Raw genomic sequence first — 25,181 nt, 5'->3', positions numbered from 1 at the left:
TATTGTATCTAGAACAGGCTGGACATAGGTGATATAATGCCTGAATTGAACAAAAAGAATTTTGATAATTTAGTTGTCTTTTTATATTAAAATTTTTTTGTGTGTCACTGCAGGTCCTTCCACTCGCCTAATGCGCCACATTTCATAATGAGCAATTAAAGCCAAGGAAAAGCCAAAAGCTTTTGCTGCTTTACTTTATAATCTAATAAAGTTTGCATCACTTTTTGTGTGGCTTCTGGGGATCTTGGAATGAACGGCTTATGCCAGGTAACACTAGTAGAGTTCTAGGTGCATACAGGCACATACTCAATAAAAGAGGAAATCCAGTCAAATATTGTGATCCCCTTTCAAGATCTGCATTTTTAGTCCACGCTTACCTTCCCCTTTATAATGTTTTTAATTTTAATCTCATTTTTCAAGCTTCTTCTCTATTTGACATTCGTATTTATTCCTTTTGCCACATGTGAAAAAAAATCATTGAGAAAAAGGAAAAGAAGGGCTGAGGTCCACTAGCTAGAGAGATTCAGAGTGAAACTGTTTATCCAAAAGAAGAAAAAGGCAAGGCCTGCCTGCAAAGGGTCCTGGGTACCGTTGTCAAAGGGATCTTAAGAGTCAGAGACATCTACTCTAGGAAAGGTGGCTTTAAGGTTCAGCCTGCTTGGGGGAACCCAAACCCAAACCCAAACCCAAACCCATTGCCGTGGAGTGGATTCGGACTCATTGCGACCCTATAGGACAGAGTAGAACTGCCCCATAGAGTTTCCAAGGAGCGCCTGGTGGATCTGAACTGTCCACCTTTTGGTTAGCAGCCATAGCTCTTAACCATAACACCACCAGGCTTTCCGCTTGGGGTAATGTGAAGCATAAATTAGTGTCCCGGGCTTTTAGAAATGTTTCGCCTCAAAGAGGGGAAAGCTATGGTATTTGTGTTCACACCCAAAAGGTGTGAAATAGAATCAAAATAGTACCCAGCACTTCCGCCGTTGGAATGCAGAATTTTTCGTGGGAATTCTGGGAAGCGTAGTCCGGGAGCACGGTGTAGTGGGAGAACTTCCGCTCCCAGAGGCCGAGGTTGTGGCCTGCTCCTATCGGGAATTCTGGGAAGCGTAGTCCGGGAGGTTTGGGTAGACAGAGTCACTTCCGCTTCAGGTAGGCGAAGCCGCGGCCTTCGATTTTCTCAGAAAGGTGAGCCCTCCCCTTCTCTCAGAAAGGTGAGCCTTCCACTCCCCCGTCCCTCTTCCCGCGCACAAACTGACCTTTTCTTCGCTTTCTGTGGATCAGTAGCCCCCAGGCTTTGGGGAGGAGAATCTTCGGCCAAAGGCAAAGGGGCTTATGTTCCCTCTGAGGCTTCTAGAGTGTGGGGTGGTTCACGCACCCCCGGCTTAGGGCCCGACCGGGTTCTGCATCGCTGGAAGTGAGGGTCTCGGGTTCTGCGCTCCCCTAACCCTTTTCCCAACCACCAGCCAGCACTGCCGCTACCTGGCAGTGTAATATTCGGCAGCATCTTAATCCCTCTGCCTGCGTTTCCTCTTCTTTAAAATGGTGCTAGTACCTACCTAATAGAGTTGTTTTGAGAGTTAAATGAGGTCGTACAAGTAAAATGGTTAGAACAGACTTGACATTTGGTAAAAGGTAGGTCTCTTGTTACTAACCAAAAACAGTAGAACTGCCAGAGTGAAACTGCCCCCTAGGGTTTTCGAGGCTGCAGTCTTCATGGAAGCAGGCTGCCACATCTTCTGTGGAGCACAATTTGTCAGTGAAAACATCTAGGTTTGCATCTCCATCCGTCTGGTTAGCAGCCCAGCGCTAACCACTGCGCTACTGGGGGGGAGTCCTCTCTCCTTAGACTAGTTTCTGGAGAAGCACCCAGTGCCCTGAAAGCTGCCATAAGCCGGGAATGAAGTCAGCTCCAGCAACGTGAGCCCCTGGCTCTTGCCTGATCCCTGAAGGAAACAAGGGTGTACCTGGATTCCTAATGACTTTTTTTTAACTAATTATTTTTTTAATTTTAGGAGTGGGTCACTCTCTATTCTATTTTCTGGGAATGTCCACCGTAATTTTTGAAGGAAGGCAACAACAGTTCTTATTTCTCCCAACCTTCTTTTCTTCCCCAGCCTTGACTCCTTGAAAAGCCTGTGTGTGACCCTTGACTCCTGACTGCAGAGATCTGAGTAGGATTCAGCATCCGTCTTCCTCCTATGTCATCTCTGTTTTCACTGGAGATTATTTTTCCTTCAGCAAACCCTTCTGCCACAATATGTGCAAATACTTTTCAAATAAACAAAGGAGCGGGTGTGAGGAGTCCTTGCAAACGAATAATAATGTAAGAGTTAAACATTTAGTGCTAAATGCCATACTAAGGGTCTTATAAGAACTTACCTTCATTTTACAGACAAGGAAACAGTTTAATGAAAGTATCATACAGTAAAAATTGACTAGTTTTTCCCTTTTGATGTGCAATTTTATTACTTTCAAAGAGGTGTAAATTCATATCAGTAGCAGATAATCAGGACACAGAACAGTTTCATCACCCCAAAAAACTTTCCTCTGCTTTTTCTTTGTAGTCACTCCTCTCTGCAGTTGTAACCACCAACAACCACTATAATCCTATAGTCTTGTCTTTTTGAGAATGTCATATTAATGAAAAAAAAAAAAAAAAAACAACCCTGTTGCTGTCCAGTTGATTCTGACTCATAGCAACCCTATAGGTCAGAGTAGAACTGCCCCATACAGTTTCCAAGGAGCACCTGGTGGATTTGAACTGCCAACCTTTTGGTTAGCAGCCATAGCATTTAACCACTACACCACCATGGTTTCCTGTTACATTAATAGTCATACCGTATGTGACATTTGAGACTGGATTCTTTCATTCAGCATAATGCCTTTGACATTCACTCAAGTTGTTGCATGTGTCAGTACTTCATTTTTTTTTAAATTGCTAGTTTATATTCCATTTTGTAGATCTAGCAGTTTATCCAGTTGCTTGTTGAAGGATATTTGAGTTGTTTCCAGTTTTGGCAGTTACAAAGAGAGCTGCCGTAAGCATTCATGTACAGATTTTGTGTTTATGCCTATAAGAGGGATTACTGGGTCATACGGGAAGTATATGTTTAGCCATATAAGAGACTGCCAAACCCTTCTCCCAAGCGGCTATACCACTTTGCCTTCCCACCAATGATGTACGAGAGTTCCAGTTGCTCCATATCCTCGTCAGCACTTAGTAATGTATATGTTGGATGCAATTTGCTAATATTTTGTTGACAAGTTCTGTAACTGTGTTCATGAGCAGTGCTGGCTCTAGTTTTCTATTTTTGTACTGTCTTTGGTTTTGGTATCAGGGTAATTCTGGTCTCATAAAATGAATTGGGAAGTGTTCCTTCCTCTTCTGTTTTTAGGGAGAAATTGTGAAGAATTAGTGTTATTTGTTTTTTAAATGTTTGGTAGAATTTGCTAGTGAGACCATCTGGGCTTGTTGTTGTTGTTAGGTGCCGTCAAGTCGATTACAACTCATAGCAACTGTCTGTACAACAGAATGAAAGCCTGCCCAGTCCTGCGTCATCCTTAGAATCATTGCTATGCTTTAGTCACAGTGGCTACTGTGTCAATCCACCTAGTTGAGGGTCTTCCTCTTTTCCGCTGACCCTGTGCTCTGCCAAGCATGATGTCCTTCTTCAGGGACTGATCCCTCCTGACAACATGTCCAAAGTATGTAAGACGCAGTCTCGCCATCCTTGCTTCTAAGGAGCATTCTGGTTGTACTTCCTCCAGGACAGATTTGTTCATTCTTTGGCGGTCCATGGCATATTCAATATTCTTCGCCAACACCACAATTCAAAGGTGTCAGTTCTTCGGTCTTTCTTAGTCATTGTCCAGCTTTCACATGCATAGGATAAACCCCAGCCATTGCTGTCTGGTCGATTCTGACTCACAGTGATCCTATAGGACAGAGTAGAACTGCCCCATAGAGTTTCCAAGGAGCGCCCTGGTGGATTCGAACTGCCAACCTTTTGGTTAGCAACCATAACATTTAACCACTACGCCACCAGGGCTTTCATGCATATGATGCAATTGAAAATACCATGGCTTGGGTCAGGCACACCTTAGTCTTCAAGGTGACATCTCTGCTTTTCAACACTTTAAAGAGGTCCTTGGCAGCAGATTTACCCAAGGCAATGTGTCGTTTGATTTCTTGACTCCTGTTTCCATGGCTGTTGATTGTGGATCCAAGTAAAATGAAATCCTTGAGAACTTCAGCCTTTTCTCCGTTTATCATGATGTTGTCCATTGGTCCAGTTTTGAGGATTTTTGTTTTCTTTACATTGAGGTGCAATCCATACTGAAGGCTGTGGTCTTTGATCTTTATTAGTGTTTTGAGTCCTTTTCACTTTCAGCAAGCAAGGTTGTGTCATCTGTGTAACGCATGTTGTTAACGAGTCTTGCTCTAATCCTGATGCTCCGTTCTTCTTCATATACTCCAGGTTCTCAGATTATTTGCTCAGCATACAGGTTGAATAGGTATGCTGAAAGGATACAACCCTACTGCACACCTTTCCTGACTTTAAACCTATCAGTATCCCCTTGTTCCGTCTGAAGAACTGCCTCTTGATCTCTGTAAAGGTTCCTCATGAGCACAATTAAGTGTTCTGGAATTCCCATTCTTCTCGATGTTATCCATAATTTGTTATGATCCACATAGTCAAATGCCTTTGCATATTGTATATTTGAAAGATTTTAAAATATGAAATAAATTTCTTAAATAGTTATAGGACTATCTGCTTTATTTTATCTTGGGTACATTTTGGTAGTTTTAAGTTTCTAGGAATTGGCTTATTTCATTGCTGATTTCTGAATTTGTGTAGAGTTGTTCATGTTGTTGTTAGGTGCTGTCGAGTTGATTTAAACTCATAGCTACCCTATGTGTCAGAGTAGAACCGTCTCATAGGGTTTCCTGGGCTGTTACGGGAGCAGAGCACTAGGTCTTTTCTCCCATGGAGTCACTGGGTGAGTTTGAACTGGCAGCCTTTTGGTTAGCAGCCAATCACTTAACTGTTGCGCCACCAGGGCTCTCCTTATTATTCGTTCAATGTCCACATGTTCTGTGATGATAAACACTTTTTCATTTCTAATATTGGTGATTTCGGCCATCTCTTTTGTTCTTTAAAAGCCTTACTAGAGGTTTATTAATGTTTTTGATCTTTTCAAAAAAACTTGGTTTCATTGATTTTCTCTACCATATTTCTATTTCATTGATTTCTACTCTTAAGTTTATTTATTTTTTTCCCTTTGCTTGATTTGGGTTTATTTTACTCTCCTGATTTCTTAAGGTGGACTTACAGACTTCTTTTAAAAGGTTGATCAAGTCCCAAACAGGATAAACTCAAAGTGTTACATACCCAGACACATCATAATCAAGCTGCTGAAAAGTAAAGATGAAGAAACTTAGAATCAGCCAGAGAAAAACGATGTACCGTGAGACCTGTGAGAGCCAGAACTTGACAGGACTCCTTGGTTTTCCAGGTGTCACAAGTTTTCTGCCTTTGACAGGGTGCTTACTATCACTGTCTATTAAGAATCCTACCTCCTTTTAGTGCTGAGTTTTCCATCTCTGACAGGATCCCACTTTATACAGGTTCCGGCTTTCACAGGTTTTATTGTATTACTTTTATGTGCCGGTTGTCATATATTACATTTACATACATTGAAAACCCATCAAACAATGTTATAGTTTTTGCTGCCAACAAATATTTTAAATAACTCAAGAAAAGAACAAAAAAAAAACAAAAACCAAACCCATTGCTGTTGAGTCGATTTTGAACTCATAGCGACCCTATAGGACAGAATAGAACTACTGTATAGGGTTTCCAGGAAACCCTGGTAGTGTAGTGGTTAAGAGCTACGGCTGCTAACCAAAAGGTCGGCAGTGTGAATCCACCAGGCACTCCTTGGAAACTCTATGGGGCAGTTCTACTTTGTCCTACAGGGTCACTTATGAGTTGGCCTTGACTCGATGGCAGTGGGTTTGGTTTGGTTTATAGGGTTTCCAAGGAGTGGCTGGTGGATTCACACTGCCGACCTTTTGGTTAGCAGCCTGAGCTCTTAACCACTGTACCACCAAGGCTCCACAATATTATACAAGATATAATTTTGTTGCTCCTTTTCCTTCCTGTTGTTCGAAGTTTCTTTCTACTATCATTTTCCTTCTGTGTGAAGATTTTCCTTTAGCAATTCTTTTAGAGGAGGTATGTGGACATGAATTCTTTTAGTAGATAGGCACTTTATTTCACTTTCATTCTTGAATGTTATTTTTGGCAAATATAAAATTCTAGATTTACAGTTCTTTCTACTTCTTTTTGGCCTCCATGGTTTCTGATGAGAAATCTGCAGTCTTTCCAATTGTTGTACCTCTGTAGGTAATGGATTGTTTTTCTCTGGCTATCTTCAAGCAGCATTATCGCCTGGAGATCGGTACAAAGGCAGATTCCTGGGTTCAGTCCCAAACATACTTACTTAAATTTTGGAAGTGGGCTCAAGAATTTTCATTTTAACAAGAGCCCCAAGTGATTATGTACTTGTACAACAGCCTCACTTACTTTCTTAACATTTATTGTTTAACTTTCTTAGTTATATAGTACAGCTGTAACAGAAATACCACAAGTGGATGGCTTTAACAAAAATTTATTCTCTCACAGTCTAGGAGGCTAGAAGTCTGAATTTCAGGGTGCCAGCTCCAGGGGAAGTCTTTCTCTGTCAGCTCTGGGGGAAGGTCTTTGTCATCAATCTTCGCCTGATCTAGGAGCTTCCTCAGCACAGGAACCCTGTGTCCAAAGGATGCGCTCATTTGCTGTTCTTGTTTCTTTGTGGTATGAGGTTCCCCTGTCTCTCTGCTGACTTCTCTCTTTTATATCTCAAAAGAGATTGACTTAAGACACAACCTTATTTTGTAGATTGAGTCCTGCCTCATTAACATCATAGAGGTAGGATTTACAACACACGGGAAAATCACATTAGATAACAAAATGCTGGACATTGACACAATACTGGGAATCATGTCCTAGCGAAGTTGAAAAATATTTTTGGAGAACATAATTCAATACATGACACTTACATACAGTAGAATTTATTCTTTTTGGTGTACAATTCTAAGTTTTGACAAATGTGTTGTCGTGTAACCACCACGATCAAAATATGAAACAGTTCCATCACCCTCCCCCCCCAAAAAAATTTCATGTTATCCTTTTGTAGTCAAACTCTTTCCCCACTCTTAACTCCAGGAAACCCCTGACCTATTCACCTTGCCTTTTTCATAATGTCGTATGAATGAAATTGATGCAGTATGTAGTAGTTTGAGTGTGGTTTTGAAATTTGACGATTTATCAGTTTTTCTCCTTTTCACGTTGTGCTTCTGATGTTGTATGTAAGATTTTCTTTTATAAGTTTTATAGTTTTACATTTATGTCTATGATATAATCCATTTTGAGGTAATTTTTATATAAAGTATGGAGTATAGGTCGATGTTCACTTTTTCTTTTTCCTTTCTTTTTTTAATTTGGTTATTCTATTCTTTCAGCTCCCTTTATTGAAAGGACTATCTTTTATCCGTTGAATTGTTTTTGTATCTTTGTAAAAAATCAGTTGACCTCAGTTTATTTCTGGGCTCTGTTCTGTGCCATTGATCTGTGTGCCTGTTTATAGACGCCATGTGGTCTTGATTACTGCTGCTTTATAGTAAGTCTTGAAATCATTGTTAATTCATCAAAGTTGTTTTTTATTTTTAAATTATTTTTACTGTTCTAGTTTCTTTGCCTGTGAATATAAATTTTAGAACCAGCTTAATATGTTAAAAAAAAAGTCCTGCTGGGTGTTCCATCTAGTTGGGATTGTATTTAATTTATAGATATAGTTTGGGGAGAATTGATATTTTAACAATATTGAGTCTTTAAACCCAAGAAGTGTTACATCTTTCCACTTACGTGGGTGCTCTTTTGATTTGACTCATCAATATTATATAGTTGTGTCATTTAAGGAATTAAGTTATTTTATCTACCATATTGAATTCATGAGTGTAGTTTCTTATAACATCCCCTTATTATTCTTTTAATATCTGTTAAGTCTGTAGTGATGTTCCCTCTTTCATTCTTGTTTTTGGTAATTTTTGTCCTGTATTTATCAGTCTGGCTAGAAGTTTACCAGTTTTATTGATATTTTTTAAAAAACTTGCTCTTTGTTTAATTGATTTTTGTCTAGGGGTCAGCAAACTTTTTTCTGTAAAGGACCAGATCGTAAATATTTTCAGCTTTGCTACACAAGTGGCAAAATAAGAAGTATTATTTAGGTACTTATGTAATAAGAGAAAACAGATGTCCACAAATTTTTATTGACAACATTTAAAATATAATGATTGAGTATAGCTTTTTTTTAAATACAGGTGTGCTAATAAGAAGAATGAAATTCTTTTTGTGTGGATAACATTTTGCTTAATTGAAGATCAAGGTTAGTATTCCCTATCATCAAAACTGCCTGCAAATGTTCATCTGATCCGTAATGAGATTTTATGTATTTTATCTTTGAAAATGTCCTTTTACATGAATAAGTACTACAAGGATATGATTTTAATCAAGCATACAAATCAGTCAGAAGATGTGGAAGGCTGAATAATGGCTCCACAAAGATGTCCATGTCCTTAGTTCCCAGAACCTGTGAATATGTTATCTTACACGGTACAGGGGACTTTGCATATATGATAAAGTTATGGATCTTGAGGTGAGGAAATTATCCTGGATTATTTGGGTGGGCCTGATGTAATTACAAGTGTCCTTATAAGTGGAGGATGAGAGGATCAAAGTTAAGAGAAGCAATGTGATGACAGAAGCAGAGATTGGAGTGATATGGCCCAAGCTAAGGAATTCCAGAAGCCTTTACAATTTGAAAGAAGCAAGGGAATGGATTCTCCCCTAGATAGAACCAGCCCTGCAGATGCTTGACTTTATAGCCCAGAGAAACTAATTTCAGCTCTCTGAACTCCATAACTGTCAGATAATTGTCTTATTTTAAGCTACTAAGTTTTTAGTAATTTGTTACAAACAGCAATAGGAAACTAATATAGAATTCTCTTAGATTTTTCTCTTGATATGTGCCTTTTAGAATGTCATTACATTACCGATTAATCATTTCCAATTGCAAGTTAGGAGCAAGCTCTTCAACTGCACAGTTAGATGGATTTTGAAATATGGAAAATTGTTCTGCCCTTGCATCAGATGCTGTTTAAGTTCAGAAAATGTATACTGACAAATTTGTGTGTGAATACAGATCTCATTTGTTTTAGCTTTTGACAACATTGGAAATATAGAAAGTAGCTTGTCATTACTTGGAACTCAAACAGTGCTAGTTATTGTTTAAATGGTTTTACCACAGTATAAGTTTCAAGTAAAGTACTCTTTTGCCTTGTAATTTTAGGTTGAATTCACTAAGAAACATTATCAAGTCTGCAGTAAAAGCCAATTTCCAGAGCTATTCAGCATTCAGTAATAGTGGCTGAAGGCAGTTCTTCTCACTCAGAAATGGTTAGTTCGCAGCCCTGCGCAAAAAAATCACAATTAGACTTCACTGCTGCTAAGCCTTTGAACTGCTTCGTGGTAGGGCAGATCAGGATATTCAGCTTCTATTTCTGACAAAAATGCACAGAATTGATGATGGTTAAGTCCATAAGAGTGGATGAATGGTTCAGTAACACATGACAGATTGAAATATTTTCTACAGAGTATCTGCTGATAAATAATACAGTCAATAACCATAGGCTTTAAACACCTTACAGTTTCACAATCTGTATACACTTGTTCAACTAAGTTGCCTTTTTCTGCTCTACACAACGTTTTTCCCACTATCAGTTATAGCACATCTTAGCAGATTCCACTTCAGATTTTACTGAGTTAGTGTTTTTTCAACCTCTTTGGAAGAGTTTCTGCCTGTATTATTCCATACAGACTATTCCCTGTGATTTGTATGGTGCTTAGCAGCAGTGCAAACAAATGGGAGTGCCATACAAGTCTCTTTCACAGCAACTCAGCTCTGCTGTTGTAGTGTGAAAACAGCCATAGATAATACATGAGCAAATAAGTGTGGCTGTGTTCCAGTAAAACTTTATGGACATTGAAATTTGAATTTCATGTTTTTTTTATGGTTTATAAAATATTATTCTTTTGATCTTTTTTGACCACTTAAAAATGTAAAAATCATTCTTAGCTCACAGACTACAAAAAGAAGCAGTGGGCTGAATTTGGTCCATAGGCCACAATTTGCTAATCCCTGATGCTATCTAGTATTTTTGTGTTTTCAAGTTCAGTGATTTCTGGGTTATGTTTATTTTAAATTTCATTGATATCTTTCTTATGTTTATTATGTGCTCGCTTTAGGTTTAATTTGCCCTTTTTTCTAGTTCTTAAGTTGGAAGCTTAAATAATTGATTCAAGGCCTCTCTTCTAATATATACATCATTGCTATAAATGTCTCTATAAAATCTGCAGTAACTGTGTTGCATACATTTTGATGTTGGAGCTTAATTTTGATTCAATTCAAAATGTTCTGTAATCTCTTTTGTGACTTTCTACTTAACCATGGATTGCTTAGAAGTGTACAGTTTAATTTCCAAATGTTTAGAGATTGTCCAGGTATCTTTTTGTTACTGATTTCTTGTTTAATTCTATTATGGCCAGAGAAAATGCTTTATATGACTTCATTTCTTTTAAAATTATTAAGGTTTGTTAAAATGCAGTATCTAAAATAAAGAATTTCCAGTAGCAGATTAGAAATGGAAGAAGAAAGAATCAGTGAACTTGAAAATTATGCAGTCTGAACAACAGAGAGTAAAAAGCATTGAAAAAATGAGCAGAGCCTCGGGGACCTCTGGGACAATGTCAAAAAGTCTAATATCCATGTAATTGGAGTCTCAGAAGGAAAGGAGAGGAAGATTTGTGTGGAAGTAATGGCTGAAAACCTCCAAATTTGGTGAGAGACATTTACAGATTCACAAAGTTCAGTGAACACCAACTACAATAAACATGAAGAAAATCACTCCTGGCTAATCATAATCAAAGTTCTGAAAATCAAAGATAAACAAAAATTCTTGAACGTAGCTAGGGAAAAAATGACATATCTGGCAGAGCAATGAGTGAGATGTCTGCAGATTTCTTATAGGAAACCATGTTGTTGTTGTTAGGTGCCATCAAGTTGGTTCCGACTCATAGCGACCCTATGAACAACAGAATGAAACACTGCCCGGTCCTGAGCCATCCTTACAATTGTTGTTATGCTTGCGCTCATTGTTGCAGCCACTGTGTCAGTCCACCTCGTTGAGGGTCTTCGTCTTTTCCGCTGACCCTGTACTCTGCCAAGCATGATGTCCTTCTCCAGGGACTGATCCCTCCTGACAACATGCCCAAAGTATGTAAGACGCAGTCTCGCCATCCTTGCTTCTAAGGAGCATTCTGGTTGTACTTCTTCCAAGACAGATTTGTTTGTTCTTTTGGCAGTCCATGGTATATTCAATATTCTTCGCCAACGCCACAATTCAAAGGCGTCAATTCTTCTTCAGTCTTCCTTGTTCATTGTCCAGCTTTCACATGCATATGATGCGATTGAAAATACCATGGCTTGGGTCAGGCGCACCTTAGCCTTCAGGGCGATATCTTTGCTCTTCAATACTTTAAAGAGGTCTTTTGAAGCAGATTTACCCAATGCAATGCATCTTTTGATTTCTTGACTGCTGCTTCCATGGCTGTTGATTGTGGATCCAAGTAAAATGAAAACCTTGACAACTTCAATCTTTTCTCCATTTATCATGATGTTGCTCGTTGGTCCAGTTGTGAGGATTTTTGTTTTCTTTATGTTGAGGTGCAATCCATACTGAAAGCTGCTGTCCTTGATCTTGGAGTAGTGCCTGGCACATACGAACTTATAAGTAAGTGTTAACTTTACATGACAGAGGAGAGTGTATACATTGCACGAGAAAATTAAAACTCGTTAATGTTGGGCATTCACAGATGTTTTAAGGTGGTCCACTTCCAGGTTTAGTTTTTTTGTAATCTGTCAAACACATGAAGAAACATGAATGTTCTTTCTATAGGATGACCCCTGTTTAAATGCGTATTTAACATGAATTACCTTGTCTTCTGTATTCTCAAAGTCCCTTTGATGATCAGAGTGACCCCTGTTGCTGAATTAGACAGGTCTAAACTCGTAGCCCATGTTCATACTGAGTGTGCACATACAAAGTCATCCACAATTTTTTCTTTCTTTTTTTGCTGCTCTTTCCTCTTAGAGACGGCTCTAGAAGCATCACAGTGGAAAGGAGGGGGTAGCTGGGAATCAGGAAGCCTGGGTCCAGGCCCAGCCTTGCTCCTCATTGTGTGTCCTTCTGAGAATTCTCTTTACTCCTTGAGAGACTGAGTGGCCTAGTGGTTAATTTTATGGATTGTGAACTACCTCTGTTCCTCTAATGGTTTGTGGTTTTTATCCCTTCCTGAAAACTGTAACCACCTGGAAGGTGGTAATAAAACCCCTTCCTCCACAGAGCCTGACGTGTAGCTCTGGACAGGGACCTGGGCCTTAGTATTATTTTCTAAAACTCCCCAGTGAGACCAGTGAGCTGGCCGGTTGAGAGCTCCTATCCTAGTAGTTGAGAACATGGGCTCTGGGCTAATAATTCTGCCCGTTCTGCTGGCTGAATGGGTAATCATGAGCAAGGAACTTAAAATCCCAATGACCCAATATTTTCTACCATCAAAAAGAACCCGCCCAAACCAAACCTGTTGCTGTTGAATCAATTCCAACTCATAGCGAACCTATAGGACAGGTTACGACTCCCCCATAGGCTTTTCAAGGAGCGGCTGATGGATTTGAATTGCCAACCTTTTGGTTAGCAGCCTGAGCTCTTAACCACTGCGCCACCAGGGCTCCCGACTGTCAAAAGGAGTTAAAAATTGTCCCAACTTTTTGGATCGTTGGGAAGGTGGGATAAAGTCATACCCCTGAAGCACATGGTTTGGCCCCTTGCTTTCTCACCACCTTTTCTGCTTCCTCTTTTGCCCTGGGTACCCTCTGATTCTCAAGCTGTTTCAGCGTTGTGCTGACTCCGCTCTTTTTAAGGACTGAGATCAGGCCCCATTTTCTCTGTTGGGCATGTCCGACTCACTTCCTCACCCGGTCTGCATTTTGGGACCCCTTCTGTGTACCCCCAGAGGACCCCGTGCAAACTCTAGCATTTATGAGCGTGTAGCCTAACTGCTGATTTTCTCATTGACCTCCCACACTGGGCTGTGAACAACTAGAGATCTGGGAACCTTATCCCTTTCAGGTGATCCGTAAATATTGGGTAAATGAAAGAAAACTTGGCTCTTTCACTGCTGATTATGCAGCCAAGTCAACACTTGTTGGGATAGTTGTGCGTACATTCTGTGGAGTCTGTTACAGCAGCCCATGTGGCAGGGCCTTGGGAGGACACGAGGGCCCTACCAGAGTAGCAGGAGGCCCCTCTCTAAGATGGTGCTAAAAGGCTCTGTCTTATGTGAAGTCCATGCTTAGCCCTTATTTGAGTTCTTTCTCCTCCACGGATGACCTTGAAGTTGCTTGAGAATGGTAAACAAGGTAACAAACCTTGAGGAAGAACTCAAGAAATTAAACTTCTGGTATCCGGATCCTCTCAAGCATCAAGCAGGCAGCCAACACTTTACACGGATAAGTACACAATCTCCCAGCCAGTGAGTTGGGTGTGACTTCATTAAATTGAGACAGAGGGTTATACTTTTTTTTATATGTCCATTTGTTTTTCTTTTTTTTTAGGGTCATACTTTTTGTTTAACCTGAGATATATAGTAGCTTACAGTTTTCCTTGGTCTTTTCTTATGTCCATGTGCATGGGGGAAGTGGGATATGTTATTGAGCCTCTCTGGCTTCAGGAAGAATATTCACCAGCCGTTAGACTTTTAGAAGAATGATCTCAATGTCTAAACAGAATTTATTACCAGGGCAACAACTTGCGAAGTAAGAAGCCAGAGTTGCGGACATTTCAGGAGTTCTAGGTGACTTTCCATGGGCAGAGCAATACTCTCTGCAGTCCAGACTTTTCACAACACGTATTTGCAAGGACAGTGTTAACGATGCAAAGTAGTACCTGCGTCTCTGCAGCTGCAAGGAAATAGAGAACCCAAGTATAGTTATAACAGCTTTCCCCCAGTCCTCACGCGTACAGCCCTTAACCCAAAACCCTATAATGTTGGCACTGTTACGACCCCAAGTTTGCAAATGACCCAACTGAAATATAGAGGTTAATTAACTTAACCAAGCCTACTCAGCAAGCTTAGCAGTGCCAGGTTTTGAACACAGGCGTTTTGTCTTGAGTCCACTCTTAGCCAGTACATTCTATTACCTTTCCTACCTCTTGCAGGACCAGAATGAGTACCCTGGGAGCGTCAAGGGGCATGGGGGCTGCTGGCACAACTGGACAGGTTGTTCCCAGGCTCTAGGGCACCCAGCCAGAGTAGCCCAGTGGTAGCTGGAATCTAGCCACACTCTGCTCCATATGCCGTGTGTGGCTGTGTCTGCCTGGGAGAAGCAGCACCGTTTCCTAGTTTGCACAAAGATTTGCCTTTCTCTCATGGCTTCTTTCTTATTTCCCTATTTTGCCTTCCCAGGTCTCTGCCTTTCCCTCGAAAAAGGACGAGAAAATGACTAAGTTCCAGGTGAGTTGGGTTTTTATTTCTGTCACTTAACATGTCATCTCATTTCTCAGTGAGTGGACACATCTTCTCCTTGCCAACGGTTAAGAATTTAATAGCATTTATGTGCCTGTCTCCTGCTTTTGTTTTTTTTAATTAGCTTTTTAATTTTTATTTGTTCTTAATCATTTTTATTTCTCAAGTAATAATCTGAAAGGAGTCCTGGTGGCACAGTGGTTAAGCGCTCGGCTGCTAACTGAAAGGTTGGCGGTTCAAACCCACCAACTGCTCTGCAAGAGAAAGATATGGCAATCCACTTCTATAAAGGTTTATAGCCTAGTAAAACTGATGAGGCAGTTCTGCTCTGTCCTGTAGGGCTGCTGTAAGTCCGAATCGACTTGACGGCAACGGGCTACGTTGGATTAATGTAAAAGAGAATAGAAATAAAAAATGAGAAAGACCCAGACATTGTTATCCCACTTGCAAATCACTTGTTTTTTCCATGGTTGTTTTATTCTGTGCATTCGTAACTATACTTGTAATAATAGATACTATTTTTGTGCTCTTTTAAGAACTATCTACAAGGGATCAAATTGATAACAGCAACTCAAAAGATTAGATAGGAAACTTAGGGGGCAGTGAGTTTATGTTAACGGAGAACAGTTTGGAAAAGGAGAGTGAGAATGGTTGCACAACTCGCAGAATGTAATCCATGTCACTGAATTGTACATGAAGAAACTGTTGAATTGGTGTATTTTCTGTGGCGTGTATTCTCAACAATGACAAAAAATAAAATAAAAAGCAAACCTGTAAAAAAATAATTTTGAATTTTTTTTTACTTAATGTTATAGTACTGAATCGTTATCAGTTGATATTATATCAGTGAATTATTGTACCTTTTTATTTATTTGTTTGAAGAAGCCTTGGTGGCACAGTGGTTAAAGCGCTTGGCCGCTAACCGAAAGGTCAGCGGTTCGAACCCGCCAACTGCTCTGTGGGAGAAAGATGTGGCAGTCTGCTTTTGTGACGATTTACAGTCTAGGAAACCCTATGGGGCAGTTCTACTCTGTCCTATAGGGTCGCTATGGGTTGGAATTGACTCAACAGCAATGGGTTAATTTTATTTCTGTGAATGATTTTACCTTTTTGTTTTCTTTACTATTCCATGTTCACAGGTTTGAGGATTCTTGCAGTTTTCCACTGTATATCCATTTTCCTATATAGAATCTTTACTCAAAAAGCAATTCTGAAATTATTTGTCTTTAATGTTCTATGGACTACAAACTGAAAAAAATTTTTTTTATTTTCTTAAGTGATGCCTTAAAGTACTTTGTAAAAAGAATATGTAAAATATGGTTTGTCTAATAGGATCAGACTGAAGCTGAACTCAGAAAAAACTAGTGTTAGATTTTTTTATACAAGAAGTGCTAAAGTCTTTCTTCCTGAAGCTTTCAGTGTATATGTCTGTGTGTCTGTGTGTGTATTTCATTATTTGTGTTTTAATTTTTTATTAGAGTAATACATGTACTTAAAAATTTAAAATTTTTGGTCATGTTATAGGACATGCAGGCACTTTCCATCTGTGTCAGTATTCACTGCTCTGAACGGCTATCTGAGGGCGGACTGGAATCCTCTGCACTGTTAACGTGAAGATAAGAGGTTCATGTAGGTTCAAACCCTGCTCAAGTTCCTACAGGAAGACAAGTGTCCACCCAACACCAAAACCTTTGCTTTCTAGGTCAAGAATATCAGACACACCATTTGGGCAGAAAGAAAGCCAAAAAAAAAAACAAACAAAAAGCACCCATAGTTCTCCATTCAGACACCTGAGAATGTCATGCTCAGAGCTCCAGCCAGAGTAAATACAGCGTTGAACGGGTCTTCATTTGCAAATTTTAAATTTCCCTGCAGCAAAAAGTTACAAGACAAATGGCAAAAGTGCGGTGAAAAATGTTTACAAGATACATGGGAGAAAAAGCCTCAATAGCCCCCAAATAAATGTTATGAAAAAGCCTCAATAGCCCCCAAATAAATGTTATCACAAAACAAGAAGTAGAGATGTGCAGCAGGGTAAGAGGATGTTTGTTACACATCAGCTTTGTGAAATGTCTTAAACATAACTTGTTTTAACTTCTCAAATTTACTTCTAGATTATCAAAGATTTTAAAAAAGTGATTATGTCCAGTGTTGACCAGGGTGTAGAGGTTTAGGGATTTATACTTTCTTGGAACAATAAATTAGAAAAATCTTTTTTGGTGGGAAAAACCTGCCGTTATGATTACAAAACTTTAAAGATCAATATTCTTTGACATTGACATTCCTACATTTTGGAGTTTATTTTAAGGAGCTAAGCAGACAGAAGTGGGATGAAAGCGGCGATGATGGTGGTTATAATAATGCCTGATACTTACTGGGCACTTACTATGTGGCAGGTATTTTCCTGAGTGTTTTACATATAGTCACTCATTTTATTGCTGGTACCGTATGATACAGACAACTGGTTGCTGTTGAGTGGACTCCAACTCACGGTGACCCCATGTGTGTCCGAGTAGAACTGTGTTCCATAGGGTTTTCAATAGCCGATTTTTTAGAAGTAGATTGCTAGGCCATTTTTCTAAGGCACCTCTGGATGGACTCGAACCTCCAACCTTTTGGTTAGCAGCTGAGCTTAACTGCTTGCACCACCCGGGGACTCAAAGATACAGATCTCAACGTATAAATGAGGAGAGGATAAGGAGCTTGTCCAAAATCGCACAGCTACTACAGGGCAGAGTATTCAGATGTGAACACAAGTAGGCAGGCTCCAGAGCTGTGCCCGTACCATAACCCGTGAACACTGTAACCCACAGATGTAGCCCAGAGGATGAACGGCTACATACGTGAGCAGTTAGGGTGCCGGATAGCCGGTGAACGTGATAAGTAATAAGTGATGTGTGTGGGAAAGAGGGAAAACAGACAGCATCAGACACTGTTGGGAGTAAATTGAGAAAGCTTCTCTGGGATAAATGCCATTATTCATAAGATTTAAAATATTAGTAACCCAGGATGCAGTAGAGTTCCAGACCCTTACCTGTAGGCGTGCTAGCAAAAGGCAGCATTTTAAAGTGCAAGGATTTCTTTTCTCGCAGCCCTTTTGGAGAATGGAATTGGGAGTATGGAAGGCAAACAGAAGGCAGCTACTTAAATCCTCAGAACCCAGAGCAGCTTCCCATCCTTTAAACTCGCCCAGTGCTGCTCTTATTCCAGTAGATGTTGTTTGTAAGATTGAGGTTGTGTGTGTTTGATGTTGCAGGAAGCAGTGACGTTCAAGGACGTGGCTGTGGTCTTCACTGAGGAAGAGCTGGGGCTGCTGGACTCCACCCAGAGGACACTGTACCGAGACGTGATGCTAGAAAACTTCAGGAACCTGCTCTCAGTGGGTGAGGAAGGCGCCCTCTGTAACTCACTATGAGCCTCCTGGGGTATCTTTGTGTGCTCAGTTGTTCGAAGCTCTAACCCATTGCCATTGAATCGATTCCAACTCATAGCGATCCTATAGGATAGAGTAGAACTCCCCAATAGGGTTTCCAGGGATGTAATCTTTATGGAAGAAGACTGCTACATATTTCTCCCGCAGAGTGGCTGAAGGGTTCAAACCACCGACCTTTCGGTTAGCATCCAGAGCTCCTTTTATAAAGCTCTACCCACCCAGTGCTGTCGAGTTGATTGCGACGCATAGCGACCCTACCGGACAGAGTACAACTCGCCCCATAAAACTAAAACTAAAGCTCTAGGACTCATAAAATGGTGTTCTGAGCTTGGGCATCTGAGCATCCTAGCAAATCCTGTGCAACACAGACAAGATGTTTCAGGTGTTCTTCTCTAGAAGAGTCCATCTTTTTAGCTGTAAATGAGTAAACTGGGGTCCTTGGCTATTATTATGAAATCAAGTTAGTGAGTTACTCCAGGTTTTTTTGTTTTTCAGAATGACAATAACTGTTGAGTAACTTGATTTTTTTGTTTGTTTTTTAAGAATGTATTTGTAATTTCAAACTTACAGAAAAATTACAAAAGTAAAAGTATAATACAAAGAACACCCACAGGCACCTTTTATCCAGTTTCACCTATAATAACATATTATCCTATTTGCTTTACTGTATATGCTCATGCTTTCTCTTTCCACATGTATTTATGTGGATATAGGAAAGAAAAAGTGTGTGTGTATATGTACTCATACTTCTTCTGAACTGTTTAAGGGTAATTTCATACAACATGGCCCTTTACCCCTGAAAAAAAAAAAATGTTGCCATCGAGTCGATTCCGACTCATAGCGACCCTATAGGGCAGAGTAGAACTGCCCCATAGGGTTTCCCAGGAGTGCCTGGTGGATTTGAACTGCTTACCTTTTGGTTAGCAGCCATAGCACTTAACCACCGCACCACCAGGGTTTCCTACCCCTAAATATTCACTGTATATTTCATAGGAATAAGAATATTCCGTTACATACTCATAGTACAGATATAATACTTTAATCTTTTGTTTGTATTCTGGTTTTCTCAATAGAGCCAGTTATATTCCTTATGGCATATATTCTCCCTCTAGAACAGGATCTAGTCTAGGATCTAGTTGTGTCTCTTTAGCCTCCTTTAATCTAGAACATTTCCATGGCCTTTCTCTGTATTTTACGACAATGACTTTTTTTTTATTGTGCTTTAAGTGGAAGTTTACAATTCAAGTCAGTTTCTCATTCAAAACCTTATACACACATTGTTATGTGACCTTAGTTGCTCTCCCTATGATGTAACAGCACACTGCTTCTCTCCACCCTGTATTTCCCGTGTCCGTTCAACCCGCTTCTGTCCCCCTCTGCCTTCTCATCTCGCCTCTGGAGAGGAGCTGCCCATGTAGTCTCATGTGTCTACTTGAGCTAAGAAGCTCACTTCTCACCAGTATCATTTTATGTCTTATAGTCCAGTCTAATCTTTGTCCGAAGAGTTGGCTTTGGGGATGGTTTTAGTTTTAGGTTAACAGAGAGAACAATGACATTTTTTAAGAATATAGTTAGCCCCGCCTCCATCATTTTTAGTAGAATATTTCTAATGTTTCCTCACAGTTAGATTGAGATTACCCATTCTGACTGGAACACTTCATAGGTGGTGGTATGTCTTTCTGAGGGCATCACATCTACCCCATTGCCATTGGGTTGGTTCCAGCTGATAGCAACTTTATAGGAGAGATTACAGCTGCCCCACTGGGTCTCCTAGGCGGTAGTCTTTATTGCAGCAGATGACCAGGTCTTTTCAGCTGCAGACCTTTCGGTTAGCAGCTGCACTCTTAACCATTGCACCACCAGGGCTCCTTTGCATCACCTCTAGAGGCCCCAGTGTCCATCTGCCTCTCATTGGTGCTTTTAATTTTGATCGCTCAGTCAAGATGTCCAGTTTCTCCACTGTATAATTACTGTTTTTTTTTCCCCCCTTTGAAATCATGGGGCAACACTTTAAGACCAGCAAGTATCCTCATAAAAGTCTCCTTGTAGATTTAGCATCCCATGATGGTTCTTGCCTTATCCAGTCATAACCAGGAAAATTACAAAATGATGATTTTCTAAATTAGTACTTCCTTCACATTTAGTAGAGCCCTGATGATGCAGTCCTTAAGAGTCGGAATTGACACAGTGGCAACAGGTTTGGTTTGGTTTCAGTTTGTCACATTTAGCAGTTAGTGTTTAGCATTCCATGGTAAGCAAGAGCCCTCTCTTCTCAGCCATTTATTTACTTATTTGTTACTTGTTGGGGTTTCTGAATTCTTTATACTTTATTACTGTAGTTAATTATCTTGGTGGTAAAGTTGTCCTAGATTTGGCCAGCATAAGCTTTAAGCTAGCTCCTGTATCTTTGTGACTGGACCCCAACATTTTTTGGACCACTTCCTCATTTTATGGCACAACATGTTATATAATTATCTTTTACTTACTTTGCCCCAGCTCTGGAATCATCCATTTTTCTAAGGAGCCCTGATGGCTTTTATTAGGGAATGGTATTCAGCACCAAGGTTAGGTCTGTTTCAGGGTACAGAGCTAGGAGATCTCTGTCTCTCTGTTTCTCTTTCTCTGTATGTGTATATGAATGTATTTAGGTAGGTATACCCACAAAACCTGTTGCCATGGAGTCGATTCCGACTCATAGCAACCCTATAGGACAGAGTAGAACTGCCCCATAGGGTTTCCAAGGAGCACTTGGTGGTTTTGAACTGCTGACTTTTTGGTTAGCAGCCACAGGTCTTAGCCACTGTGCCACCAGTGTTTCCTAGGTAGGTATGTAAGTATATATTTTCATACATACATACATATATGCACACACATACGCACTATTATTATTATTACTTTGTACCCTACAGTAAGGTAAGGTAAATAAAAGGTACATCTACATAATTGGTATATATACATTCCTGCACAGATGTACATATAAATATGTATATATAAATAGATGTTCTGTTTCATTCAAAATAAGAGAAAGGTAAATTAAAATTACAGTGCAATATCATTTCTCACCCATGAGATCGACAGTATGCTATTTTGGCAAAGTGTGCGGGGAAAAGCACTTTCCTACATTGAAAGAAGGAATGCAAAATGACATATGTAGTTACCTTTCTCCAGCAATCCACTTTTAGGAGTTTTTTTCTAAAGATAGCAAAATACAAAAGAGCATTAATTGTATACTACATTTTGTGTAAGAAAGAAGGGGAAACAAATGAATATGTGTATATCCGAGGTGGATTTGAACTGCTGACCTTTTTGGTTAGCAGCTTAAGCTCTTAACCACTACGCCTCCAGGGTTTCCAGAAGAAGCACAGGAAGGATTAATTAGAAAATTATGAAGTCTTATAATGTTGTTAGGTGCTGCTGAATCAGTTCTGACTGATAGTAACCCTATATACAGTGGAATGAAACTGCCCAGTCCTGTGCCGTCCTCACAGTTGTCGGTATGCTTGAGCCCATTGTTGCAGCCACTGCGTTGGTCCATCTCACTGAGGGTCTTCCTCTTTTTCGCTGATCCTCTACCAAGCGTGATGTCCTTCTCCAGGGACTGGTCCCTCCTGATAACATGTCCAAAGTCTGTGAGACGAAGTCTCGCCATCCTTGCTTCTAAGGAGCGTTCTGGCTGTACTTCTTCCAAGACTGATTTGTTCTTTCTTCTGGCAGTCCATGGTATATTTAATATTCCTTGTCAATGCTATAATTCAAAGGCATCAATTCTTCTTTGGTCTTCCTTATTCACTGTCCAGCTTTCACGTGCATATGAGGCAATTCAAAACACCTTGGCTTGGGTCAGGTGCACCTCAGTCCTTAAAGTGGCATCTTTGCTTTTTAATATTTTAAAGAGGTCTTTTGCAGCAGATTTGGCCAAAGTAATATATTATTTGATTTCTTGACTGCTGTTTCCATGGGCATTGATTGTGGATCCAAGTAAAATGAAATCCTTGACAACTTCAGTATTTTCTCCATTTATCATGATGTTGCTTATTGCTTCATGTTGAGGTGCAATCCATACTGAAGGCTGTGGTCTTTGATCTTCATCAGTAAGTGCTTCAAGCCCTGTTCACTTTCAGCAAGCAAGGTTGTGTCATCTGCATAACACAGGTTAATGAGTTTCTCTAGTCCTGATGCCCCGTTCTTCTTCATATAGCCTAGCTTCTCAAATTGTTTGCTCAACATACAGATTGAATAAGTATGTCGAAAGGATACAGCCCTGATGCACGCCTTTTCTGACTTTAAGCCATGCGGTATCCCCTTGTTCTGCTCAAATGATTGCTTCTTGGTCTATATTATAAAGGTTCCTCGTGAGCACAATTAAGTGTTCTGGAATTGCCATTCTTCGCAATGTTATCCATAATTTGTTATGAGCCACACAGTTGAATGCCTTGCATAGTCAATAAAACACAGGTAAACTTCTTTCTGGTATTCTCTGCTTTCAGCCTAGATCCATCTGACATCAGCAATGACATCCCTCGTTCTACATCCTCTTCTTAATCCGGCCTGAATTTCTGGCAGTTCTCTGTTGATGTACTGCTTTTGAATGATCTTCAGCAAAATTTTACTTGCATGTGATATTAATGTTATTGTTCGATAATTTCCACATTCTGTTGGATCACCTGTCTTTTTTTTTTTTGCCTGTTTTTGTTTTTACTGGAGGCTCAGGTGGCACATGAGAGTTCATAAGGTGGCTTCAGAGGTGGGTAGGTAGAGGGGAAACAAAAAATAAACCGGGGTGGGAAAGAAAAACAACCAGGAGGTGGTAAGAGCTGGCTGGTTCCTTCTCAGCCTGATTTAGGAGAGGGAGTTGGTACCTCTGAATGATGATGAATCCATTCCTTCAGCCCTTGGTAGGGGAGAGAAAAAAAAGCAAAAGGCTGTTGCTTTGGCCCTCCTGAGTCTCAAGGAAACCGGGAAATGCTGGTGTTTTGATGTCACAGATGATGGGAAAGGGGGAGGGAGAAGGGTGCAGGTGGGTTGGAAAAACTGGCAGATACCAGATGCTAGCTAGCTCTGGGTGTCCTTACTCCAGTTTGGTGGTGGGAGGATCCCCACTGTTGATGGGGGCTGAAGTTTCTGGGGCTGTGGGCTGGCGGCCAGGGGGCTGCTGCCGTCGCCGCTGAAAGTAGGGGCGGTTCTGTGGGCGCTGGGGCTCAGGCCGGGAACCATCAGCGGGGCCTTGGCTGGGCTTGGTCTCACCATCCCCACCTTCTGTCTGAGGCTGCTGGGGGGTTTTGGGGCGGAAAGGCCTTCGGTATCTGGGCCAGAATCTGGGTGGGAGGACCCGCTCATCCCCCTGCTGTTGGACCCCCTCCAGTGGGGCTGTCTCTTTGGGTTCTACGCCATCAGTGCCCTCTGTAGGCTGCTGCTAGTTGGGGGTCCGAGGGCCTCGCACAAATCGCTGTCGGTAGAAGAAGGGTGGTGGGCGCCGCCGTCTGGGCCGTTGCCCAGAGTTTTCGGCCCTGTTTCTTTGGCTGCCTGGTTCCGTCCCACCTGAAGGAGCCTCTGCCACCATGGGTGTTGGGGCAGCTGGGCAAGGCCGGGGGATGAATTGGCGGAACCTACGTCTTTGGGGGCATAGCGGCTGCCCTTCACTGGCACCCCCCCCGCCAGGCCCAGTGACGTTAGCAGCTTCTGCACCCTTCTCTCCATCCACGACGTTAAATTCCACAGTCTCTCTGTCGCCAACGCTGCGCAGAAACTTCCTGGGGTTGTTTCGTTTAATAGCTGTCTGGTGAACAAAGACATCCTCCTTGGTGTCATTCCTATTGATGAATCATAACCGTTCCGGACGTTGAACCATTGGACGGTGCCCAGGACTTGGATTGCTAGCACCGGCTTGACCGCCTGACTCCGGGCCGGGGGCATGGGGGTCCCCGAGGCCGCCATCGCCGGATTACCAGGAGTGCGGGCGTCCTGGCGCCAAGGGGGTCCCAGGAGCGGGGCCCGAGGCAGCTCCGCCCCCGCTGCCGCCCGCCCAGCCGCCTGCTTTCTGAGGCTCCCCCACGGGCACCGGTATCACCACCGCTACCACCCCTGCAGCCGTCACGGGCACGGTCGCTGCGGGGCCGCTGTCGCCACCAATGCCACCTCCGCCTCGCTCATCCCGCCAGGTCCAGTACCGGCCCCCGCCGCCGCCACCTCCTCCACTGCCGCCGCCGCCGCTGCCACCTCCGCCCCTGCCCCGGCCTCCCGGGCTCGCGAACCCGCCGCCCCACTCGGTCCTCAGGCCCGAGCCTAGTCACAAATAGTAGGAGGGAGGTAATAAGATGGAAGGAATGTGGGAGAGAGTCACACCTTTCGAGTATACCTTTTTGTCTAGTTTGAACTTTTAGAAATATATTAGTTTAACACATTACAAAAATTATAAGAATGCAAAGGGATGATAAACTAAAACTTGAAGGAAAATGAAACAAATGAACTCAACTGTATTTGAAATTAATACCATAACTACATTGAGAGAAAAAGGAAAGAAAGAAATCAAGGAAGTAGCTAAGAAATACACAATATAACTGTATACCCTCAGTTTGGGGTACAGTGGTAGGGGGATGGGAACATGAATTGTTATCCTGGACACTTTTTAATAGATTTGTTTATTGAAGTGGTATGGAAGAAGCAGTCCTGAACTATTTCAGATGTACTAGAGGTGTCTAGGCAATTCAATGGAGAAGGTATAATCTTTTCAACAGATGGTTCTGGAACATTCAGTCATATACATGCAAAAAGGTGAACCTGGACCCATGCCTCACATCTTCCAAAAAATTAACTCAAAATGGATAATAGACCTAGTGAAAAAGGTAAAACTATGAAACTTCTAGAAGACAGTATAGGAGAAAGTCTTCATAACTTTGGTTTAGACAGAGTTCTGAGATATGGCAGCAAAAGCATGATTCAGAAAAGAAAAAAGTGAAAGCTGGACTTCATCAAAATTAAAACCATTTGGCCTCCTGCCTTTTTAT

The 25,181-nt window shown here is 41.2% G+C and overlaps 1 protein-coding gene and 1 pseudogene across 1 annotated transcript in view; one reads left to right on the top strand and one right to left on the bottom strand.

Annotated features, from left to right (window-relative positions):
* Positions 1-7,928: 7,928 nt before the first annotated feature.
* LOC100665670 (zinc finger protein 112) overlaps positions 7,929-25,181 on the top strand; it is a 74,384-nt gene continuing 57,131 nt past the window's right edge. The window contains 3 exon segments of the mRNA XM_064293499.1: positions 7,929-8,490; positions 14,685-14,732; positions 18,001-18,127. Coding sequence (XP_064149569.1) covers positions 14,718-14,732; positions 18,001-18,127 — 142 coding nt within the window. The 5' untranslated portion in view covers positions 7,929-8,490; positions 14,685-14,717.
* LOC100654288 (Y-box-binding protein 2-like) lies at positions 22,942-24,327 on the bottom strand (annotated as a pseudogene).

Source organism: Loxodonta africana, chromosome 11 (assembly GCF_030014295.1).
Source record: "Loxodonta africana isolate mLoxAfr1 chromosome 11, mLoxAfr1.hap2, whole genome shotgun sequence".
In the NCBI taxonomy this organism is placed as follows: domain Eukaryota; kingdom Metazoa; phylum Chordata; class Mammalia; order Proboscidea; family Elephantidae; genus Loxodonta; species Loxodonta africana.
Note: the sequence above shows the minus strand (reverse complement) of the source record. Positions and strands in the feature narration are given on the sequence as shown.